At 57.5% G+C, this 12462-nt stretch overlaps 1 protein-coding gene across 2 annotated transcripts in view; it reads right to left on the bottom strand.

The window, feature by feature from the left end:
• Adcy3 (adenylate cyclase 3) overlaps positions 1-10518 on the bottom strand; it is an 82609-nt gene extending 72091 nt beyond the window's left edge. The window contains exons 1-2 of one of the 2 annotated variants that reach the window (XM_063231499.1): positions 10378-10518; positions 9076-9934 (exon numbers count right to left, since the gene is read on the bottom strand). In XM_063231499.1, the coding sequence (XP_063087569.1) occupies positions 9076-9750 (675 nt within the window). In that variant the 5' untranslated portion in view covers positions 9751-9934; positions 10378-10518. Of the gene's footprint in view, positions 1-9075; positions 9941-10377 lie in introns of both variants that reach the window. The other variant, XM_063231496.1, reaches the window with a different exon arrangement.
• Between the last annotated feature and the right edge of the window lie 1944 nt (positions 10519-12462).

Raw genomic sequence — 12462 nt, 5'->3', positions numbered from 1 at the left:
CTGAACTATATACCACGAGCATGGTCTCAAAAAGTGGGGGTGAGGGAACAACACCCCCATCAGGGGACAGGAAGTGATAATATCACGTAGGATGTATTAATACTGCCCAGTCCCATTGCTCCTCCTGGGAGGGTAGAAGGTGGGTGACTACTAAGGTTTCAAGACGGCTTTGTTCCTCTGAACACGGTGAGGACGCAGTTCAGGGACAGCACTTGCTTAGCTGCTCCCCTGCCTAGGCCTGACTTAGTTTCCCTACCACGAGTGAGTCAGGGACGCCCGATGCCAGCAGCCAGGGCTGCCTCTGCGCCCTACGGTCCCTCCTGTGCCCAGCACAGCCGCCTGCAGACTGCTCCCCGGTGTGGGTCCTATGGCGTCCTCGAGCCTCTTCCTTCCTGATTCTGCGGGCTCCCCTCGGCCTCCCTCCACCTTTGGGGACCACTCCAATGCCGATGAGTCTCGCATCTGGCTGTCTAGAGCTCTCTTCTGAGCTCTAGATCTGAGTCCGGGCTGAGGACACAGAGGGCGCGCTACTAACAACCCACAGGACGGTCTGCCGTGGCACACGGCTATTCCACAGGTACCTGACCTAAGCCCTCTTCTCCACCCCTGCGTCCTGCGTCCTGCGTCCTGCGTCCTGGTGGCTGACTCCACTTCAGCGGCCTCCTACACTGTCCACTGGCCTCTGCCTAAATCCCTTCACTGAACCTCATCGTCTTAACAACAAAACCCAAATTTCCTGGCCCTTCTGGCTTCCCCACCCCGTCTCCCTCCAGCTCCTGCCACCCATCCCTGCCACTGTTACTAGTCCTGAGCAAGCGAGAGTGTCCCACGATTCTGACCCATTTCCACTGCTCCAGCTGGCAAACTCCTACCCACCCTTCAAGACCCAACTCGACAGCAGCTCTTTAAAGCCTTCTTTGGTTTCCTAGGCTCTCTCCCATCAGCAGGATTTATCCTATAGCCCATGAACTCCTCAAGGGCAGACACTGAGTTTCATTCATTCTCTGTACACCCAGCCAGGAACAATATTTGCTGTCTTAATGAAATGTTTGCTAAGCAGTAAGAAGGAATGAAGTCTCCCCTAGGCAGGAAGAACAACCAGGGGAGACGGGTGCTGCCGAGCCAGCTCTGCACAGCTGCTCTTCGGTGTGATTTTAGGCATCTAATTTTTGCCTGAGAACATTAGAACCAGCTCAGCAGAACATCAGTGATTCCTGCAACCCCTTTTCCGCATCTGCTTTGTACCTGGACCCAAAAGGATCTTCATTAGCAAGTGGCAAACGGGCAAACACCCTCGAAGACGCAAGTAAACCTGCTTTAAAAGTTCATTCTCAGCCCAGGGGTACAGCGCAGCCGCGGCAGAGCACCTGCCCGGCATGTACAAGGTCCCGAGTCCGATTCCTCATACTCAGAAAATAAAAGTTCATTCTCAAGTCACTAGATTAACACAAGAACGTTTCCCCTGGACTGGACATAGCTGGAAATTTACCAAACTCTCCATGAGAGCTGACAAGGAAGAAAATAAAGACAAAAGCAAAGCTGGAATTAAGTACTCGGCAAGCTCTTCTAGAACAACTAGGGCAACACCAAGGCATGGCCAGGGGCATCGTGTGATCCAGCACTGGCCTTCCTCCTCCTCAAGGTGAACGACCACCTGCAGAGAAAGCACCCTGCACGTGCTCCTAAAGGATGTACCCAAGCAAACCCCTGCCTCCGGGGAGGGAGCACAGATGTCAGAACCAGGCTGCTGTGGAGAGAAGAGACAAGGCTGCTTTCCCACACCCCGGACTGGGCGCAGGGCCTCCTGCGTGAGGAAAGGGTGGGGGTGACTTCTTAACCTCCCCCAGGCCTGAGAAAGGAGGGGCTGCACAGGACAGAACATCAGGACCTTAATGCAGCTTACACCCCGCAGCAGATGCCGTCTCTAACTTCTGTGGCCACACAGCCTCTTGAGCCCCTCCAGACCAACAGCATCTGTCCCTCCTTGCGAGGCTAGTGACAGCCTCAGAAGATGGTGCCATCAGGTCATCCCTGTCCCCCCCACAAATCACCCTCACTGCCCAGCACAGAATCGATGTCTTCTCACGCCTGAGTCAGGCTTGTGACTCACTTTATGAACCTAGATCTTAAAAACTCTAGTAGCTTCCATTTTCTCCATGATAACACCGTGTCTTGAGGGAGCCCGAGCAAGCCACTTGGGGAGATCACACTACAGACACAGAATAAAACCTCCTCGGAACCTGCAGCCCCGGCCTTTGGCAGCCCATGGCCAACTGCTGGATGGAATGGCCCTGCCTGGCTAATCAGTGACCTCTGGCTGGTCACCGCCGCAGGGGCAGAACACCACGGTGGAACAGAACCAACCCAGAGAACCAGAACAGTCTCTGGAGCCCCTCAGGGCAGGGCTGTTACTCAGCAGTGGGTTACTGAAACGTGATAAGCATACAGGGGGGTTGGCATTAAGATCACTGGGAAATGGATCAGCCCAGGCTGGGAAGCTCCTAGAAAGCCAACATGGAATTGTGTATGTGTGTGGTACAGGGGACTGAACCAAGGGCTTCAAGGTGAGCTGCACCCCCAGCCCTTTTTTAGTTTTTATTTTGACACGGGGTCTCATCAAGTTGTTAAATTGCTTAGCTGGGCTCAAAATTGTGATCCTCCTGCCTCAGCCTCCCAGAGTGCTGGGGTTTATAGGCATGTGCCGTCACACCTAATGTCTTGTTTACTTTTCTTGTTGCTGAGATAAATTATCTGAAACCCAAAATTAAAAGAGAAAAGGTTTATTTACTTCACAGCTTGTGGAGCTCTCAGTCCACAATCAGGCAGCTCCCAGGCAGGCTGGCGTCAGAGAGGAGAATCAGTTCATAGAGGGCAGAAGGCAGCAAAGCAAGCAAGCCACAAACCCAGCCTCGTTCTGGCCTTCCAGCTCATCCAGGCTCCCTACCCTGAGGGCGGGCATCACTCACACCCTCGATCCCAGTGTCCTGGAGCCTGCACTGCACCAGGAATCAGTCCCAGCATCGCACCCTCCTAGACCCAGCCACCTCTGAAACAGCCCAGCTATTACCACACGAGGCTTCTGGGGGCATCTAACACAGCCATGACGCCCCACCAACATACAATTCTTATTTGCCCAAACTTGCATGTATCAGTTTCTGAGAAAAACATTTTAGAATGCAACACAACATTCCACACAGTAAAGGAAATTTAATACCATCCTGACCCACTGGTTAACATCAGGGACATCTGCATATGAAGGGCGGTGGGTCCTCACGCTCAACACCCCAGCTACACTCCCTGATTAGCACACACTCTTCAATGAAGACCCTCGAAGCACCTCCTGGACCCCCAAGTTACCCTTCCAAATGCCTAGGGGTTGAGAAACTGAAGCCCGAGCTCTGGTGGACATACACCCAACCAATGAGGCAAGGTGTGCAGGCTTCTTTAGTGATGCAGAAGACAAGGAGCTCTGGGATTCCAATAGCCTGGGTTCAAATCCTGCTCCCCACTTACTGATTGTGTGAGTCTGACAGGTCCTTTTAGTCACCACACATTTGTTCCTTCACCTTTAAAATAGAAATACCTGCCTCTCACTGGAAGTCGGTCCACCAGAAGAGGTCAGGAGCTCAGGAACCAGGGCCCCCTGGCTCCACCCCACTCCCCAAAGGCCCTGGGCCACACAGGGGCGTCTCAGCCTAAGCGCTAGTGGAAGTCCGTCACCACGAATGCCTGATGGGGCAAGGGGAGACCCAGGGGAGGGTGTGCAAATTACTCGGGGTCCAGTTACCGGAACGGGATCCGTAGTGGATGAAGAAACCTCAGGACAAGGAAGGCCTTGAAGTCCCAGCAACTCCACCCATGGAAAAGTTACCAGGACCTTTGGGCCAGCCAAGCCTAGGCATGAGTGTGAGTGTGAGTGTGAGTGTGAGTGTGTGTGTGTGTGTGTGTGTGTGCTGATGCATGTGTGTGCATTAGCCAGTCCCCACACTGGCACAACCTTAGGCTTCTTTTTTCTCTTCAGAAAAACCTGATTATACAGTGCCTGCTTGAAATCATAAACACAAACACTCTGATGCTCACAGCGAAATGTCAGTGAAATGTGGGTGAAAGGTGGGTGCACACGAACCACAAGGACACACTGAAGAAGCTCTGTTTACACATAGACAAGAGCCAGAAAAGGCCAGAGAAACAAGCACCGGGCTGGGGCTGGGAGAGCTGGGGCTGGGGGAGCTGGGGCTGGGGGAGTTGGGGGCTGGGGGGCGGGGGGCTGGGGGGCGGGGGGCGACTTTCTGCAAACACTGCTCATGTGCTAATTCATCACCCTCCACCCCGCACAGCTGGTTGGATCCGAGGGCCCCACGGTTCCCTTCTATGCATTTCCTCCGTGTTCCAGCTCCCCAATGCCAGCTGCGAGCTCTTCAGGAGCAGGTGGCCACTGCATTCTGCCCAGGGGCAGCAGCAGCGCTCTGGCCCCAGAGCCAGGCTGTCCGCCTCCTCCCAGCCTGCCCTGCCCGGCCCGCCCCACAGTGGGCTTCCTGGGAGCTGAACACACCCCGGCAGGATGCTGTCCCACCTCCCGTGTCCTCGCATTTGTCATGTGCTCTGCGCAGTCCCACGGGGCATGTCCTGTCATGGCAGGGCAGGTGCTTCCTGTCATGTTTCAGGGCCTCGCATCTCTTGGCACTGAGCTTTGATCCTCAGCAAACTTTTCTGAAGCAGCCAAAGAAGCAAGAGGAGGCCCAGCGCTTGCATTCCAGAAAAAGGAGGGTGTTCAGGGGAGCTTGCGTCCCACTTCTCACTCATGGGTGTCCCCTCCCCAGCTACCTGACCCCTCTACTTCACTGTGCCTCAGTTTCCTCATCTGTGAAATGGAGCCAACCACACCAAGGATCCAAGGGGATGACCGCTGTATGAGGACCTTTAATCCAGATCCAGGCAGGGCCTGGAAATCAGCCTCTCCCTACTCCACAGTCAAAGGTTCCTCGACTGGGTGACTGACGTGCTATGCAATGTGCAGGCGTGAAAGGGATTATATATCCCCAGCATCACCCTGTTTTATTCCCTGTTTTATGAAATTTATCAGGTCATTATGGTTTAGACGTAAAATAACCTCTTAATGAAGCCTCCGGAAGCTGACTGGATTATGGGGTCACTCATCAGCAGATTAATTCACTGCTGAACTCATGGATGAATGTGCTGCTAGGGGGTGGGCCTTGGGGGGAACATGCAGGTCACCGAGGATGTGCCCGACAAGAATGCATTTTCATCTCCTTCCTGGCTGCCCTTGGAAGACCAGCAGTCCTCTACTGGGCCCTACCACAAGGGCATTTCTGCCTTGGAGCTAGACAGCCATGGACTGGACACTCTACAACTGTGAGCCAAACATTCTCCTTCTCTACTTTTGGGTCAGGAGAGGACAAAACATGAGAGGTACAGATGCCATGCCCACATGAGGTGCCAGCAGCAGCTCCAGCCCCTCCCACCATCACCCTGAGCCAGCGCCAGGCCCAGGTTCTTCCCACCAAGCCTGACTTTGGCCCCAGCCCCTGGGTACTGCAAAGCCCACAGCCTTAGCTCTGTAAGACTCTGTCAGTGAAACAGTAAAGCGCCCGCCCCACCCCACCCCCTGCCTCCACCCGCTCTCCCACTGACAGGCCACTTGCTGGCTCCTGAGAACCCAGGACACACAGGGTGTCTGCCCTGCACCCCCTTTGTACCCTCCGTCCTTCCCCACAGAGAGCTGGGCACAGATCCGGGGTCATGAAAGCTGCAGAGGACGACTGGCGACCCTGGAAGAGCCTCCTTGGTGCTGCTGGCAGCAGAAGCCAAACCACAAAACTCACAAATCCTCCAGAATCCAGGTGTCAACTGTGAAACTCAGTCTGTCCCTTACAATGCAAGGGGCCATTCCTGCCAAAGCCAGGGATGGGGTGGGGACACACAGGCAAAAGAGAGAAAGGGGACCCCAAGAAGGTCTGAGAAAGTTCCAGGAATGAGCCTGGCTGGGGCAAGGGCCAGCATCCGGTTCTCATGGCCTGCCCCTCTCATCCTGGAAGGAGATCCCTGCCGGGAGGCCACACAGCCCGGAGTAGTAGTCGGGAAGATGGCCCTCCCAGCTGCACGATGGGGTGAGACCGTCCCAGCTCTCCCTCCCTGCAGCAACCCAGCCACCCAGGGGTGGCTTCCAGTGCCCAAAGACAAACGCAGGGATGCTGTGACCTAAGGAGGACTTGGTGGGTGAGCCTGGGAACCAAGCACCTTTTAAAAAGTCACATCAGTTCCAAACGAGTGACTCAGAAACTTCTGGAACACAGCCCGCTGTACACCAGGCCTCCAGCCTCCTGTCTCAGGCCCCCAGCTTAACCTTAGGAGTCCCTCTCTCTTCCCAAAGCCAAATTTCGGGCACTACTTTACGTCAGGGTCACGCTCCTCTGGGATTCTAGTTTATTTTATTTTTATTTTTATTTTTTGGTGTTGGGGCTGGAGCCTGGACACTTATGGACACACTCCACTGCTGACGCACGGATTTCTGGGGGCTTGTGAGCTCTGTGAACACGACTTGTCTGGATCAAAGTCCTCGGTCACTTTCAACAAGAACTTCCTTGCTTAACTAGGGGATGAGCCCCAAGAGACAAGGCTTAAACGCTACCCCAGACTTCTCAGGGCGAGCCAGTAAAAAGAACCCAGGAGAGAAAGAGATTCCTGTTCCATCTAGTCCATGAGAGAGAGCCACAGATCCCCACAAGCTGTATCTTCTACTGAGATCTGGGAAGGAGCTGCAGACAGTCCTGGTCCTTAGGAGGTGGTGGGTGGTGGGTTTGTGCCCTCAGTTGACAGGACGAAGGCCCCATGAACACACACTGGAGTTCCTCTAACCGCCCAGGAGCCCTTGGCTGGGAGGCTGCACAGCCAGCTCTGTCTCCTTTCTGTCACCCATGTGCCATGACCGTCTATCTCTGTAAAATGGGGGAATGGGACTAAATGCACTCCCAGACCCCTTGGCGGTGCTAAAATCCCGTGATCGTGGCTAGAACAAACCAGAAGGCTACAGCATGAGTGGGAAAACCTGCAAAGGGGTGAAATATGCCCACTCCCCCTGAGGCTGCTCAGTGGTCAGTTTCTATAACCCACTCCCCATGCCAGGGCCCCTGGAGGCTTGGGTCGATATGCCCTGCCTCCCTGGCACCCAACAGGTCGCCTCTTCAAGCTGACACCATGCCAGCCCCACCCTCCACAGAACTGCCCTGGAGCAAGAATCGGGTTCTCTCACCAGCAAAAGAAGCCAGCACGAAGCTGGCAGGCCTGACGCCGCTTCGCTGTGAGGAAGCAGCTCCGCCTTGTCCTCTGGTCACCAGTTTGGTGTCTCCCTCCCCATCCTGGGACCCATATCTCCCACCATCCCTCAGTGAAACCCAGAATCTCTGATACTTTGGTAGCGCCCCTCTGCCCCTGTCTCAGAACTCTGCCCAGACTTGAAATGGCTCAAGGGACGGGTGTTTGACGTTTCCTCAAAGGCCTTTCCTCCCCACCCACGAGACTCCTACCAATAAACAGAACATGAGGCCAGAGTAAGGGGTCTGTGCTCCCACTGGGAGAACTCTGCTCCACTCCCCGACCGGACAGCACAGCTGTAATAACTGTTCATGGCACCCTGAGCCCTCCGCCCAGAGATCCTGGCGGGGAGAAGGCGAGAAGTGACCCATTCACTGGAAGGTAACGTGCTGAATCGGATCTCAGGCTCCAAATCGTGCCGGCCAACCTGACTATATCCCAACAGATTCCCAAGAGCAATGACTGTGGCCAGGCTTTCCTGGGCAGCTTTGTGCAAAGCCTTCAACAGGCAGGAAACACACTGAAACCCTCCAACCCAGAGGTCATGACAGCCAGGGCACGAGGAGGGCAAGAAGCCGGGAGAAAAACAAAGGGACCTGTTAGTACAAGCACAGGCACAGCCCAGGCCTGAGCCTACAGAACAGAGGGGCAGGGAGCTTCCTGGGCCAGAGCAGGAAAACAGAAGCACTCTGACCCAAGAACTTGGGGGAAAAAATGAAACCTGAGCAGAAACCACAATCTCTAACCAAGCGGGAGGCCATGGAGCAACCTAAGTTCTTGCATTGACCACGAAGGCACCTGGAGACTCAGCTCCTGGCCCCAGGGAACAGCAGTAACGGTGACAGAGGCAGTGAGACGCTGGGAGAAGACAGCCGGAAGCAGAAGCAGGAGAGAACACTCCGACCAGACAGCTGCTGTAATGTGTGACCACGCGCAGATCCCTGCACGGCTCTGAGCTCCAGTATGAAAAAGGAAGTGGACAGAAGGATGCAAGACTGGGGAGTCCATGGGCTCCAAGATTCATGGGGTTCCTTGGGGTAACCAGAGAACGAGCACAGGAGACCAAGATCAAGTGTCTGGTTGCTGCAGTACGGGGTAGGGGGTGGGGGTGGGGTGGGTCCTAGCACTTGGAGGGACCACACTATGTAAGCTAAAGTTTGGCCAAAATCCCACCCCTTCTGGCAGAAACCATCCCTCAGGTCTAGCAGATTCCACGTCACAGTGGCCAGCACAACTATCCACAGGAGTGGCCCCACACACTGCCTTCTCCACTCATCTAACCGCTCGAGGCACCCAGAGTTCCTGGAGGCAGAAGCAGGGCACAGGGGGACCGAATCTGCCCTTTGATGGCCCTTCACCTGTCCTCATGAACTGTCACCTGTGCTTCCTTTAATCCTGACAGCTGCCACATTCTGCCGTCAGGGCAGGCAGTACCCCCACCTGACAGGGCGCACTGACGGCACTCACATGCTGCAGTAGGCAGCAACAGCAAAGATAAAACTCTCACAAGAGCTCTCCCGGCTGGGACAGTGCTGCCTCAAGACTGGGCCTACGAGGGTCTTCCTAGCATCTGCTCAGAAGGAACCTAACAGCCTGCTGTGGCTAGAGGCAATCACTGGGTAGCACGGTGTGCAGAGCCAGCAACTGATAGAAAGAGGTGGTCCTACACAATCAGCTGAGAGTGTCACTCACTGTCTGGAAAAGGAAGGTGCAAGGTGGGGCGGGGGAGGCAGCGAGACTCACCTCTCTCAGCAGCTGCATCCCTTGCAGCTCATCCTGCTGCTGCTGGGCCACGGTGACCCCCAAGACCAGCGTGTGCACAACACAGGAGACCACAGAGATGGTCACGATGGGGCTGAGGCTGAGGGGCAGCGTGATGAAGAAGGAGAAGACGAAGAAGACCTGCCAGCCCACCGTGTCGCTGGCCGCGTGGGCATGCGCGAAGTTCAGGCCCAAGTAGGAGAAGATCTGGGCTGTGATCACCAACCACAGCAGGTAGGGTACCACCTTCCGGCTGACCCGGTCAGGGAGCAGACCCTTTTTGCAGAGTACAAATAGGATGATGTCCAACAGCAGCCCCACCCCGGCCACGATGAGGGGAGCCAGCTTGTCGCTGGAGAAGACCACAGCACACATGACCACCACGTAGCAGTCAAACAGAGCCGCGAAGACCACCAGCACCAGCAGGGTCTCGTGGCGCTGCCTTTTGAAGTAGGTCTGGTACAGGTTCTCCAAGGACTCGGGCACGAAGGTCAGGCGCATGAAGCGAGGCAGACACAGGCAAGACCCTGAGTTGCGGACGGAGATTTCATGGGTCCGGCCCACCCCGCGCTCGGGGTCAGAGGGCAGGCTGACCGAGTACTCCGCCGAGTACTCTGCCGAGTACTCGGGATCCGAGAAGCCCTGGTTCCTTGGCATCCTGGCCGGCGTCTGCTTGCACTGGCCCTTGAGTAGAGGACTGGGCAGCGGAAGGGCTCCGGAACTGGCCACCTACTAGGGTTCACTGAGACCGGGGGGACCGCAGGGTGCCTCTTCTGGGCTGGGGCTGGAGGGCTAGTAGGAGCGCGGAGCAGGTTTCCAGGGCTCGGGTGGCGCCGGTCATCTGCAACTTAAAAGGACATCACTAAGCGGGAGCACCTCTCCCCCTCCGGGCGGCCGCCCTCGCCCCCGCGCCCCCAGCAGAGGCCCCCGCCGCAGGCGCCCCCACACCGGGGCCTCCCCGCGGCCCCCACGCACGCTCGTCTACACCAGACCTCGGCTTCCTGTCTCCGGCCTCTGAGCGGCCTCGCCACCTCCATCCGTGTCATCCCCTCGGTCCCGGCCGTCCCGGCCTAGCCCCCCTCAGGCCCAATCCCTAGCAGCTGCAAATGAACGAGCCAGGAAGAACCCAGAACCATCCTGGATTCCGGCATCTTCCTTCTGTTTACTTCCTTTTTCCAGCCGCCCTCGGAGACGCGGGCTCCCACCGGCCCTCTTCCCGGCCTGCCCAGCCTCGGGGCGCCGCCGGTCCCCCGGAAGCCCGGCCCGGCCCAGCCCGGCGCTTACCTGTGCGGGGCTCGGGGCCGCGTGCTCGGGACGGCCGGTGCGGGCTGCGGGCTCAGCGCCCCGGGCCGCCCCCCGTCAGGCCCGGGACCCGACCGCGACAGGCGCGGGGCCGCCCCTCAGCATCCGCGGGCGCCGGGCCACAGGGAGGGGCGGGCGGCGGCGGGAGGCCGGGAATCCGGGGCGCTAGGGGTCGCCGGCGCTAGGGGCGCGCGCAAGGCCGTCCGCGGCGGGAGCGCGGGCCGAGCCCCGGGGAGCCCGCCAGCATCCTCGTCGGCGACCTGCGAGTCGGGCGCGGCGCTGCACCGCGGCTCGGGCCACGCGCGCTCCAGGCCCGGGAGGGGGCGGGGCGGGGCGGGGGCTGCGGCGGCCCCTCCCCCGCCCTCCCCTCCCCCCAGTCGCCGCCTGCTCGGCGAGCGCGCCCCGCCGCGGCGTCCCGGTCCAGTTCCGGCCCCCGACCGCGCAGCTAGGGTCAGAGGAGCCCTCCGGTCCCCGGGTCCCTGCACTCCAGCCTGACGGCCACGTGGAAGCGGCGCGGGCGGCGCGCAGGAAGGATGGCGACTCCGCCCGGAGGAGGGAAGCGGGCCGGTGCGCTCCCGCAGGTGAGCGCGATCGGCCGGGGCCCCGCCGCCCCTCCTGGGCCTCAGCTTCCCTCCGAGCCCCAGAGGAGCGGGCCAAGGCTTGGGGACCGCTCCCCGCGGGGCCCTCGGGGTCCCCACCTCCCAGGAGCCCGGCCGGGGCGAGCTTCCCGCGGAGGGGAGCGTGGCAGAGCCCCGATCTGGAAGGAGACGAATGGAGTGGCTCGCGTGACACCGGGCCGGGCTGAGACCCGGCTTCCCGGAGCTCTTCCCACCCGCTTGACGTGTGTTTCAATTCACCAGCTCCCCTAAAAACGCAGATTTTCCCGCACCAAGTCTAAATGGCTTTCCTTGAAGTCAACAGAACCCTGGTTAAGGGGGAGATGGGTTGTTTTGGAACAAAAGCCTGTGTTGAGGGGAGGTGGGTGACAGGACAGCTCGTAGCATTAAGGGGAGTCAGCTCCCCGGTCCTCTCTTTAGGGAGACTGGCAGAGGGGAGAAAAGCAAACGACCTCCCAATCCTCGGGTGGGATCCCCTCTCCTGCCTGTGGGAGTTATCCTGGGGTGCACTTTTGAACCTCAGGCATCTGCTCACGTCCCTCAGGAATGGTTCTGCCAGAGCATCCGTCCTGTTTGTGTCTGTACCTCCTGGCCCACCAGAGTTTCTCAGGGCTCGGATGCCAGAGATGCAGGCAGACATCAGCTGTATGGGGAGAGTGATTTAAATAAAGCAGCACTCCCCATTGTTTAATTGTTTTGGAGTCCAAAAACTTATTTTGAATTGTTCCATGATAGAGGGCATGATTTTTACGTTTAACAGAAATAAACACCATGTTAAAGTGAGTTTGGCACAAGTCACAACACACATCGCACCCTCCGTGATTCCCCTTTCCTGACCCAAATGCCCGCTGCTGTGGTAGGGTAGACACAGGTCTGGAGGTGGCTTCTAGCCACCTGGGTCTGAAACAGAGCCTTTCAAGAGGGAGGGAAGGATCCGATTGGGCACCTTCCAGGCGGCAGGAACCCCAGCCAGGACCCCCAACAGGAAAGCATGGCCACACATTCCTATCCCTGCTCTGCATTCCCAGTCAGGCAGGGCCTAGGCAAGGGCAGTGCAGCCCACTGTGGCCCCTGGCAGGGTCTCCCTGGGAGCCAGAGCAGAATAGCTGCTCAGAGTCCTGCTGTGGAGAGACCCAGGAGCCTCTCGTCTATCATCCTATCATCTGTCAGTTCAGAGCAACCTGGCACCTAAAAGATCTTCAGCACATTGTCACTGAATGAATGGATGAGCTCCCTGAGAAGAAATGGGCACTGGCTCTCCCTGAAGGAATCAAATGGGCTCATTCTCTGATGCTGAAAAAGTTCTGGTCCAAAGATAATTAAAAATAATCGCCGAGAGCTTTAACATGCGTGAGGTTCTGGGTTTAATTCTCAGCATCACCAAAAATCAAAAACCACCCTGAAGTGCAAAGGGTGAGACCGGGAGGGTATTTTGCTTTTGGCTTCCAAG

This window comes from Cavia porcellus, unplaced genomic scaffold, assembly GCF_034190915.1.
Source record: "Cavia porcellus strain 051 isolate PalLab524CR breed Dunkin Hartley unplaced genomic scaffold, mCavPor4.1 scaffold_1, whole genome shotgun sequence".
NCBI classification, from domain to species: domain Eukaryota; kingdom Metazoa; phylum Chordata; class Mammalia; order Rodentia; family Caviidae; genus Cavia; species Cavia porcellus.
The sequence above is the reverse complement of the archived record's forward strand: the minus strand, read 5'-3'. Positions and strand labels throughout refer to the sequence as shown.